The sequence below is a fragment of the Tupaia chinensis genome, unplaced genomic scaffold, assembly GCF_000334495.1.
Source record: "Tupaia chinensis unplaced genomic scaffold, TupChi_1.0 Scaffold000354_1, whole genome shotgun sequence".
Lineage (NCBI taxonomy): Eukaryota > Metazoa > Chordata > Mammalia > Scandentia > Tupaiidae > Tupaia > Tupaia belangeri.
In genome coordinates this window covers 6,137,651-6,149,674 of record NW_006159849.1, presented here as the reverse complement: position 1 = coordinate 6,149,674, position 12,024 = coordinate 6,137,651, and the positions used below count along the sequence as shown (strand labels likewise).

At 37.5% G+C, this 12,024-nt stretch overlaps 1 protein-coding gene across 4 annotated transcripts in view; it reads right to left on the bottom strand.

Annotated features, from left to right (window-relative positions):
• ZNG1A (Zn regulated GTPase metalloprotein activator 1A) overlaps positions 1-12,024 on the bottom strand; it is a 63,229-nt gene that overhangs the window by 31,886 nt on the left and 19,319 nt on the right. For 3 of the 4 annotated variants that reach the window (XM_006152462.3, XM_027773430.1, XM_027773431.1), the window contains exons 7-8: positions 3,884-3,930; positions 236-322 (exon numbers count right to left, since the gene is read on the bottom strand). In XM_006152462.3, the coding sequence (XP_006152524.1) occupies positions 236-322; positions 3,884-3,930 (134 nt within the window). The remainder of the gene's footprint in view (positions 1-235; positions 323-3,883; positions 3,931-12,024) is intronic. The other variant, XM_006152463.3, reaches the window with a different exon arrangement.

Below are 12,024 nucleotides of genomic sequence, written 5' to 3'. Positions count from 1 at the left end.
AAAGCACGACAGTATCAGAAAATCCTGGCCTATGAACTGTCAACAGTATTCTGCAAGCAGTGGAGAATCATTTTATATATCACTATTTACGTAACAGTTAATTAGCCAACAACAATATATGTGATTCTCTACCAGGCCTAAAGAAGGTCAACCTGGAAACTTAAGTTTCAATTAGATGTGTTAAAAATATTTTACAAATATACTTTAGGTACTTAACATACTTATAATTTTGTACCTAATGGCTGTCCTTAATTTGTTTAAATCCTCTTCTAGAACCAAGTCTGTTTTATTGATGAGAATGATATCTGCCAAAGCAACTTGCCTAAAATTACAAACAAAGAACAGATGTCAAGAGAAGAAACATTACGAAATTAAAATAAGTAGAAAATACTTCATTCACATCAATATATCAGTCAAGAACTATATAGTGCAGTGTGATTAAACTGATTCAGCTGACTTCTCATCTACTTATTCTGCAGATAGTATATATCCTACATTAAAGGGGGAAGAACCATAGTCATACTACATAATTCAGATCTCACATGTTTCACTGAAAAAGTGGTGAGTGCGACCAACAAATGGCATAGCAGTTACACTGCCGGACTTACACATGTCAACCACAGTTTGAGTCCTGGGCCCAGCAACTTAAAACTCATGCCAGGCACATGTGCATGTGTCCCCAAGATCCTGAGTGGAGAATGGAGAAGAAGGAATTGTGGCATGGCTACTTCCCCTGGGGGGTGATTTCTCGCTTTCTGTCTCTGTCTCTCTCTGTCTTTCCAGCAAGCGTATGCACCCTACAGCAAAAACCTCTCTCAAAAATAAAAAACAACTGGTTATTAAGTGCTCTTACCTGCTACCCTAGAGCTATAAAGCTAAGCCTCAAAAAATATACGAGCGGGAACCAGCAGTTAGCGTAATGGCTATGTCGCAGGACTCCCACGTAGTCGACCGCGGTTCGTGTCCCGGACCCGGTGGCTTAAAACTCACGCCGGGCGCGTGGGCGTGTGTGCCCAAGATCCCGAGAGGAGAATGGAGGAGAAGGGACTGCGGCGTGACCATCCCCCCTGGGGGGTGATTTCTCGCTTTCTGTCTCTATGTCTCTCTCTGTCTGGTGAGCGCACGCGCCCTACAGTGAAAATCTCTCCAAAAAAAAAAAAATATACGAGCAAAATCATAATTTTCAACTTATTATTTTCTTTGTAAAGAAAAGCATAAAATACAGATATCTAATATGACAGGAATAAGGATAGTCTATTTACTAAAATATTTCTTGTAATATTTACCATAATTGTTAAAGAACTACAGAAAACAAGTTCATTTAACACTAAGGATTACATTAAACAATTTTTTAAAAACTGCTCTTTAAAAGATATGTCAGGATCTTGGACAACTGTCTTCTACATCACTATGAATATGCATTATCTCTGTAAAACAGATATTCAGAAATTCAAGTTAAAGAACACAGTTGATGGGGGCCAGCAAGTGGCATAGCGGCTAAGTGCGCTCGACTCCCACATGGCTTACTGCAGTTTGAGTCCTGGACCTGGTGGCTTGCTTTCTCACACTCTCTCTCTCTCTCTCTCACTCTGTCCCTCTTTGGTCAAATTTAAATAAATAAATTAAGTAAAAAATAAAATAATTCTTTTTAAAAAAGAACACAATTGATGGAATGCTACATAACAATAGATTATTAAAACTTGAAGTTTGGGGATTAGCAGATGATGCCATGATTACATCGCTTAACTCCCAGGTCGTCAACTAGGGTTTGAGTCCTGGACTTGGTGACTTAAAACTCATGCTGGGAGCATGTGCGTGCATACCCAAAATCGCAGGAGGAGAATAGAGAAGGGAATGCAGTGTGGCCATTCCCCCTAAGGGATGACTTCTCGCTTTCTGTGTCTCTCTGCCTCTGCAGCAATTGCACATATTCTATAGCAAAAACCTCTCTTAAAAAAAAAAAAAAAAACTTGAAGGGACTGGCAGGTTACACAGTGGTTAAGAGCACTGGACTCCCACATGGCTGACTGCGGTTTGGGTCCTGGACCTGGCAGCTTGCTTTCTCACTTTCTCTCTCTCTCTGTCCCTCTCTAGTCAAATTAAAATAAAGTTAAATAATTCCTTTTTTAAAATACAAAAAAACTTGAAATTTTATTTTCTATTAACAGAAGTGAAAAATGTGGGGATTCTTTCAATTTTCTTCAGTTTTTTAGGAAATTTTAATCACCGCACTGTTTCTAATCCTAGTCTTACGTAAGCTACATCTCAAAGAACATAATCAAATTCTCAAAGCTCAATTAACTTTAAATTCTCTGACAAAACTGGCTTCAACAATATATGTATCACAATCTAATTTCTGTTTCAGTCATCAGTCAATTTTATATGAATAAAAACTGAATGTATGTATCTCAAAATAAAGACAGTTGCAATCTTTAAACTGGAAGACTTCTATTTTTTTTTTTACTTTTATAACATTTCTATATTTTCTATTTGGCTTATTTATATTTTCTATAATAAGCATAATTTCATAAGGAAAAAAGTTACAGAAATATGTAGGCTCATTCTAATTTGAATAATAATTACGGCCAACTGCAATGTGTAGGGAGAATTACAAAACACAGTAGCGCACTCCAGAATGACAGGAAATCAAATGCTTGCTTATAGTCTTCAGTATTTAAGGCTGGATCATCCATACCAAATCCCAAAGGGCCTCACTCAAATCCAGCAGCATATTTAGTGACAATCACTACCTCCAACCTTTGTACCATTAGCAAAAATATGCTTAGAGTAGCAAACTACTTTAAATATTTACAAGTGTAAAGATAAATCCATCAGGAACAGAAAAGTACTCAAAGTTTTAAATACCAAATTAAAAATTTTCATTTTTAGGGCCAGCAGGTGGCATAGCGGTTATGGTGTGGATATCCACATGGCCAACTGTGGTTTGCACTCTGGACCTGGTGACCTGAAAATCATGGGGGGTGCGTGTGTGTGGATATCCACATGGCCAACTGTGGTTTGCACCTGGTGACCTGAAAATCATGGGGGGTGCGTGTGCATGCATGCCCAAAATCTCAGGAGGAGAATGGAGAAGAAAGGACTGCACTATGGCCATCCCTCCTGGGGTGTGGGGGGTGATTTCTCACTTTCCCTCTCACTATCTCTCTCTAGGGAGCACATGCTCCCTATGGCAAAAACCTTTAAAAAAATTTTAAAAAATTAATAAACCACCCTGTGTGCTCTCACTTTCCCTCTCACTATCTCTCTCTAGGGAGCACATGCTCCCTATGGCAAAAACCTTTAAAAAAATTTTAAAAAATTAATAAACCACCCTGTGTGCTTATGCACACATGCACAAAATCCCAAGAGAAGAATACAGAAGGGATTGCAGCGTGGCCATCCCCTGAGGGGTGATTTCTCTCTCTCTGGTTAGTGTACACACTTTATAACAACAACAAAAAAAAAAACGGGGGGGGGGGAACCTTCCAAACTTACTCCTCTGTTGTTCAGAATGACATAAACACTGAAATCAGATTGCCTACTGTAAAAGAAGGCAGTAGGTGAGCCAACTGGTTTTTTTATAATCTTCAATTTCAAAGAAATCATGTGGAAACAAGAAAATAATGTTTATACATAAATACGTTCCAAATTTTTCACAATCAAAGCACTCCTATGTCCAGCACTCACTTTATTGCTACAATAAAAATGGTTTTAAAATAAAATCTTAGTTATCAGACTATTCTGAGTAGATAACAATAATTCAACTATAAAAATTAATTTTCCTTGACTATGTCTTTATATTTTTTCATTTATTTTTTGTTTTCACATTAATGATTTTCTTTCTAATTAGCCAGCAATCAATATATACTTTAAATAGTAATACCTAGAAGCTTCATTGATAAGGCCATCAGGTTTTTCTTCTGTTAAATGCTAAGAAAAAAAAAGTTTGAAAAAAGTTACTGTGGTATAATACAAAATCTAATGTCAATACAAAGGATTTTTACTTTGGAGACATTTTTCCTGCCTCCATCTAAAACTTCAGCAATTTCTATTACTCAATACACAAACTGAGAACTTCTCTTCCAGAAGGCATTTTTCTTACCCATTTTCAAATATTCTCCTACAGAAAATTTGTGGGGTTATTGAGAAGATAGTATGTGTGGGTTTGGGATTTTTAAATTCTGCCTTGTCTGTTTCTTAAAAGAAAAACCACTGAGATTTAAATAATGTCAAAAACATGGAAAATTATAGTTCAGAATTTAGGCATTTTTCTTTGTATGAAACTGTTCTTATTCTAAATACTATTATTTATTAAAAAAAGGGATAACTACCAAAGTTGTACAGTCTTAAAATCCAATTTGCTTCCTTCCACTCCCACCCTTATGCCTCACTCTCCACCCAAAATCATACACAATATGAACTCAGTAATAGACTCGTCAAATGTGCTAGAAACAAAGAAGCCAGGGAAAGGAAATAGCCCTAATTCTGGCCTTAAAGGCAGTTATCATATAGAAACCCACCCTGGAGTGATCTAGCTTCTCCATGCAACTGTTTTTGCTGACTAGCCCAGAGTCCAGATGGCTCAAAAAAAAATTGTTTGACACTAATTTAGATGCCTGTGAAGTGGTCTTCATTTCTCTGGAAGCAAAGATCCACACCCCACCAATAATCTTATTTATATCCTTAAAGTCATCAATGTAATAATATTCTCCTCCAAAAATCGTGTTTTCTTCCTCATCACCTCTACCCTCAATAAAAGTTCCCTATTGCAATAAAGAGTTGGCTACTGGGGACCAGTAGGTGGCATACTGGTTAAGGCCCTGGACTCCCACATGGCCAACCACAGTTCAAGTCCTGGACCCAGTGGCTTGACACTCATGCTGGGGGCATGTGTGTGCATCATCAAAATCCCAAGAGGAGAATGAAGGAGAAGGGATTGCAATTAGGGGATGATTTCTTGCTTTCTGTCTGTCTCTCCAGTAAGTGCATGCACTCTATAGCAAAAAAACTCTTTTAAAAAACAAAAACAAAAGTTGGCTACTGAAGTTTAAAAGCAACCAGATTATAGTAATTCTTTCTTTTGAATTGAAGTTTACAAATTATGAAATCCTTTTACATAATCCCATTTAGACTTATAACAAGCATGGGAAACGGCTGTTCTCATTTTTTAAAGGAAGAACTAAATCAAACACCCTCACCATCTCTGGATACCATATTTGTATACACTACCACAAGACTATTCTTTTTTTTTTAATTGAAAATATGCTCAATAGAAGTAAAATAAACATAATTCAAAAATCTTAGTTATAACATCGATGTTTTATATAGTGCTGCATAAATGTTAATAATCACTTAAGGGCATATACATAAATATTATCTAAAAATTACATTCGAGATTATTTTATCAAACCAGTTTTATAGTTTATGGGAAGGTGGATCATTCAGTATTTGGATAATTTGAACCTAACAGCAAGTTTTATTATTTTATTTAATACTCTTGGTTAAGTCTATAAAGAAAACATCTTTTTTTTTTTAAGTTTCCTAATTTTATTTTAGGGCTAACTAAACTAAAACCATAGCAATGATAGACTGGTTTCTATTTTGGGAATAATCTTATAAACTGAACTGTGGATCCACTCTACGATTATAGAAGTTATAAAAATTGAAGAATATTTTATCAAAAATTGGTCCTGCCAGGGACCAGCAGATGGCGTAAAGGCTACATTGCTGGACTTGCACATAGTCTATTGTGATTTCAGTGCCAGTCCAGAACTGGTGGCTTAAAAATTCATGCTAGGCAGGTGCATGCCCAAATTCCCAAGAGGAGAATGGAGGAGAAGGGACTGCAGCGTGGCCATCCCCCTCCCGGGAAGGGGTAATTTCTTGCTTTCTGTATTTCTCTCCAGTGAGCACACATGTGCTATAGTAAAAATTTCTCAATTAAAAAAAAAATTGTTCATCCCAAATGACCAAGTTCGGTATTTTTTCATAATTATTCTTGGCCCAAATACAATTATCACAAATTCTGCCTTTAGAGGAAAAGGCTATTGCTAGATTCCGGAAAGGTGCCTGGCACAGGAATGCAACAGATTTTTGCTGAATAAAAATTTGACATAGATACATAATTGTTATTTGAAAAAGGCTAACATGCAGTAATAAATCCCTTTCCATTGAGTAGTAATCTACTTAGATTCACTGTAAAAAGGCATCTGCCCCTGAATTTTCCTGTAGTATTGAAAATTCTTTTAAAAATCTAGAATTTTTTCAAAATACTATATTGCTGAATTTTTAGGTTTATTTACATATGAACTTTGGGCTATTAGGCTGTGAGTTGGTGAATCATAAACAAGATATGAGGGAAGAATTAGAGATTAATTTTTAAATTTTTCATATCTAAATGGACAAAAAAAATAATTGTTCCACAAAGTAACTCACAATATTTTCAACGCACTTACTTCTCTAGAAGATAAGGCTACACTAACATTTTATTACCTCAAGGTAATCAGGAAATATCAACTAAAAAAATAAGCTAAAATCCCTCCAAACAAAAGCCAATATATAGAGTTCTATTAAGAATATAATACACAAGGGTCTTCAAAGAGTTCACAAAGGGACCAGCAGATGGTGTAATGGTTATGTTCACCGGACTCCCACGTAGTCCACTACGGTTTGAATCCTGAACCCGATGTGGTAAAAACCCATGCCAGGCGTATGTGCGTGTGCGCCCTAAATCCCAGGAGAAGAATGGAGCAGAGGGATTGTGGCGTGGCCATCCCCCTTGGGGGGGGGGTGATTTCTCATTTTCTGTTTCTCTCTGTTTTTAGAGAGAGCCCATGCCCTATAGCAAAATCCTCTCCAAAAAAAGAAAGAAACTGTAGGTTTTGCTTATATATCAAAAGACACCCAGCCACAGTGGCTCACAGGTTGTACCACAGCTCAGGAGGCTGGAAGCTGCATGAGAGACACAGGTTCAGGACTCTGGCCAACCTGAACACTCCAAGCACAGATTCATGCACTTGTAATGCTAGCTATCTGGGAGACTGAGGCAGAAGGATCACATCACAGCCATAGCGAGACTCTGTAAAAACACTATAAACAAAACCAACCTATCTCTGTCTTTTCCCCTTCTATGTCTCTTCCCGCCTACCATAAAAGAAAAAAAGAAAATTATTTTAGTACTCATTAAACCAATATATTCAAAATGTTAAGGTTCAAACCATAACTTAGCCTAACCCACACAAGAAACAGAGAAAAAAGGGGGTTTGAGATGTTGGTCAAAGGGTAAAGTTTCAGTTATACAGGAGGAACACGTTTTAGAGGGACAATTACAGCATGGTTGACTATAGTTAAAACTACTGTACTGTATACTTGAAATTTATACAGCCAAAAAAAAATTAACTATGTGATGTGATAGATATGTTAATTAGCTCATTGTTTCAAAATATATAATACAAACATCAAATCAAAACATCATGTACCTTGGGGCTGGCAGGTGGAGTGGTGGTTAAGGGCACTGGATTCTCATATGACTGACCAAAGTTCAAGTTCCAAACCTGGCTTTTCTCATTTCTCTTTCTCTCACTCTGTCCCTCTCTGCTTGAATAAATAAATAAATAAATAAAGTTAAATAAAATAATTATTTAAAAAATCATATATCTTAAATACATTAAAATATCAATCACATACCTTAAATATATACAATTCTTTTTTTTTGGAGAGGTTTTTGCTATAGGGCTCATGCGCTCGCTAGAAAGACAGAGAGAGACAGAGAGACAGAAAGCGAGAAATCACCCCTTAGGGGGCTGGCCACACCACAATCCCTTCTCCTTCATTCTCTTCTTGGGATCTTGGCACACACGCACACGTGCCCAGCATGAGTTTAAGCTACTGGGTTTGAGACTTGAACCGCAGTCGACTACATGGGAGTCCAGCGACATAGCCATTACTCCAACTGCTGGTCCCAATATACACAATTCTTTAATTTGTTAATTATACTACAATAAAGTTTAGAGGAATAAAAGGAAAAAGAATCCCTTTGAAATAAGACTATTGTAGACACAACTTCACAAAGGGTCAGACTGTCCATTTCTACAGAAATAAGTCAATAAGCTAGACCAAAAAAAAGGAGAAAAAAGAAAATGAGAAAGAGAGAAAGTAAATACTACCTTAAATCTCGTTGGCAAAGAAAGAACACTGTGATTAAACTAAAGTGGAAATAAATCTAGTGTTGAAGATGTCATATGTCATTTTAAAAAATATAGAAGCACTGGGAACAGTTTATTTCTTTCAAATGCACTGGTTAAAGATCTAACACTATTTTAGTTTTTTTTTTTTTTTTAAATTTTGCAAAAAGGAGAAAAAAGAAAATGAGAAAGAGAGAAAGTAAATACTACCTTAAATCTCGTTGGCAAAGAAAGAACACTGTGATTAAACTAAAGTGGAAATAAATCTAGTGTTGAAGATGTCATATGTCATTTTAAAAAATATAGAAGCACTGGGAACAGTTTATTTCTTTCAAATGCACTGGTTAAAGATCTAACACTATTTTAGTTTTTTTTTTTTTTTTAATATTGCATAATATCAATCTGTTTATTTTTCTGGCCTTTTCCAAGCCAAACTGTTTTTTGACTGGATTGTTTCAACAGCTTGTGCAATGTAACAGAAGAAACAGAAAGAAACCTCTCACTTGACCTTTTCTGGGTAGCTTCATTCATTGATTCTATTGCATTAAATGCTGTCACATTTGTAGAACTGAAAAGAACAATGTCAGTAGCCTAGGTGTCAAGTCCTGAGAATAGAGAGCTGTCACCTTAAGTTGTCCAATTCCTTGCCCATGATTAAAAAATGAATATTTCAGATCAATGGGTGACAATCCCATTAGAGTGATAGCCCATGATATCAATTACCACTTCAGTTTCAATTTGGCTGGCTGGCCACAGGGTACCATTTCTCAGCTGTACTTGTGATGGGCTGGCTCTGTGAAGCATGACACCCTTAAATTGCTGCCCATTATCCAAGTGTCATTACTTGTACTGCCTCCGAATTCTCTGAATCACAAGCAGCTACCGAGGTCAAGCTTTGCAACCAGAGGAATTGGACAAGTTGGCAAATTCTTTATATAAAGGGAAAGTTATTTATCTGGCACCCGACTTAGAAAATCTAAAGTTTCCATTATCCTGACAGCATGTCAGTTTTGTGTAGGTATACTGATTTAATAATTTAAGAGGTTTTATCAAGGTGGCAGGGGGTTAAACATTTACTGTGTTTGCATTATTCAGAATGTGGCTTTGACTTTTTGGCTTCTCTCATGCTGATAATAGATTCTATTTAACTGCTCTCCATAACCAACTATACATACATATATATACACACACACATACACACACATACATATAATATACATATATATATACACACATACGTATAATATACATACATACACACACACACACACACACATATATATATAGCCAACTATATATATAATTATTCCAATAATTATAAAAACATAAAGAGTTTGACCCTATGTATGGCAACTTACATCTATCAAAAAAAAAAAAAAAATCTCCTAGCTATCTATCCAGTAGGTATCCAAAAGTCAGTAATAAATTTGTAGAGGAGAATGGATTCAAACGCTACACCTTCAAAATGACCAATTTAGGGTTTTTGCTACCTCCATAAATATTCTGCTGAGAATACCATAATTTCCAAAGTTATTGAAATTTTTCTGAGCAAAATTGTATTTGGGATCTTTCTTTGATTCTTAAAACTATTAATAAGTTTAGATTTTTTTTTTAATTTCCAGAGGGTATGTGTGCTGCCAGAGACAGAAAGACAGATACACAGATAGACAGATATTGCAGATGGGTTGGGGAGAAGAACTGCTCAATGAGGGAGTGGCCACACCACCATCCTCCCTCCTCCATCTCTCTATCCTGTCTGAACGGAGGGCAGGCACGCTTATGCTCCCAGTGTGTTTCACAAGCTGCCAGGCCAGGACCAAACTGCATGGGTAGCCATGTAGGATCTGATTCCCTTAATGACTAGGCCACAGGACTGGCCCAGTAAATTTAGATTCAAAACTCTAAAAAAAGAATTATCTTAGATTATGGTTTGAATGTGTCCCCCAAAATTCAAGTGTTAGAATATGGCTGTATTGTGAAGGTATTAAGAGGAAACTCAATCTGATTATGTTGTTGAAATATGGAGCCTTTGGAAGTAATCAGGCATCAGGGTGAGGTCCCCATGACTGAGTCCTAGTGAGTGCACAAGGAGAGGGAAGGAGACAGAGACACACTCCGCTCTACGAGCTCTCCTACCCTCTGCCATGCTGTGATGCCCTGTGCCACCTCACAGCCAGCAAGAAGCCACTCACCAGGCACGGTCCCTGGACCTTAAACCTCCAACTATCAGTTAAATAAACCTCCATTCTCTGGAGGAGAAGGGATTGTGGCGTGACCATCCCCCCTGGGGGGTGATTTCTCGCTTTCTGTCTCTATGTCTCTCTCTGTCTGTCTGGCGAGCGCACGCGCCCTACAGTGAAAATCTCTCAAAAAAAAAAATAAATAAAAAATAAACCTCCGTTCTCTTAAATTTCCCAGACTCAAGCATTTTTGTTATTAGCAACAGAAGAAACTAGAATACTTACCAAACTTCTTAAATTGGGGTCGGGGGGAGGCATAGAAAATTTCAGTCTGTATTATTTTGGTGATCTCACCGAGGAAGTTGAGAAACACTTTATGTAACAATTTGCTTTGAAAGATATTAGTTAATGCATTGTATAAACTGAAGCCCGCTTGAATGCATATAAGAACCACAGGGGTTTTTGCTGTTGTTTATTTTTAATTTAACACAGCATCTTGCCATATCAAGATCTTCCTGCTTCAGCCTCCCAGGTGGCTTTTTCAGACAGGGTTTCTCCATATTGTCCAGTCTAGCCTCAAGCTCACAATCCTCCTGCATTAGCCTTTCTGAGTTGCTAGGATTACAGGCCTTTAGATTAGAAAAAGAACTGAATCCTGGCCTCCAATGTGGCCCTCTCCTGAGGAGCACAGTATCACGGCAGGGTATTCCAACATGGCTGGGCTACAACAGGATGTTTTTTTCAGACAGGGTTTCTCCATATTGTCCAGTCTAGCCTCAAGCTCACAATCCTCCTGCATTAGCCTTTCTGAGTTGCTAGGATTACAGGCCTTTAGATTAGAAAAAGAACTGAATCCTGGCCTCCAATGTGGCCCTCTCCTGAGGAGCACAGTATCACGGCAGGGTATTCCAACATGGCTGGGCTACAACAGGATGTCTTTCCCTTTTTTTTTTTTTTTTTTTAAATTGAAGTTTTGCTATAAGGGTTTGTACACTCATGAAAAGAGGGTGGTGAGAAATTATCTCCCGAGGGGATGGCTACTCTGCAATCCCTTCTCCTCCACTCCCCTGCGGGATTTTGGGCATGCCCACACTCACACCCCAGCATCTTTTTCAAGTCACCAGGTCCAGGACTCGAACTGCACCCATGTCCAGGACTTGAACTGCAAAGTCAAACTACAAAGTGTGATAGAGCCACCTTAACCACCATGACACCTGGCTGGCCCCAGCAGGGTGTCTTTTAATGGAAAGTTTCTCCTCACTAATCCTATGTACAAATCTAGATTTCCTCAAATAAAGATAAAGCAACTGCTTAAAAACCTCATTCCCAGTTTGTATTTGATAGCTGTTTAACAAGAAAAATATCATCTCATATGCTTTATCAAGCTCAATTTCCCCATCAAAAGAAAAACATAAAAATATGTGGGTTGACATGTGAGGAGTTACATATATCTCGACTTTATCTTGAACCTATTCTTGTTACAAAATATAATTCCAAATTTTTATCAACGCATAAAACCAGGTTAATAGAAAAGAAATTTTTTTTTTTTTTTTGGAGAGGTTTTTTGCTATAGGGCGCGTCGCTCGCCAGACAGACAGAGAGAGACATAGAGACAGAAAGACGGCGAGAAGTCAACCTCCAGGGGGGATGGGCACGCTGCA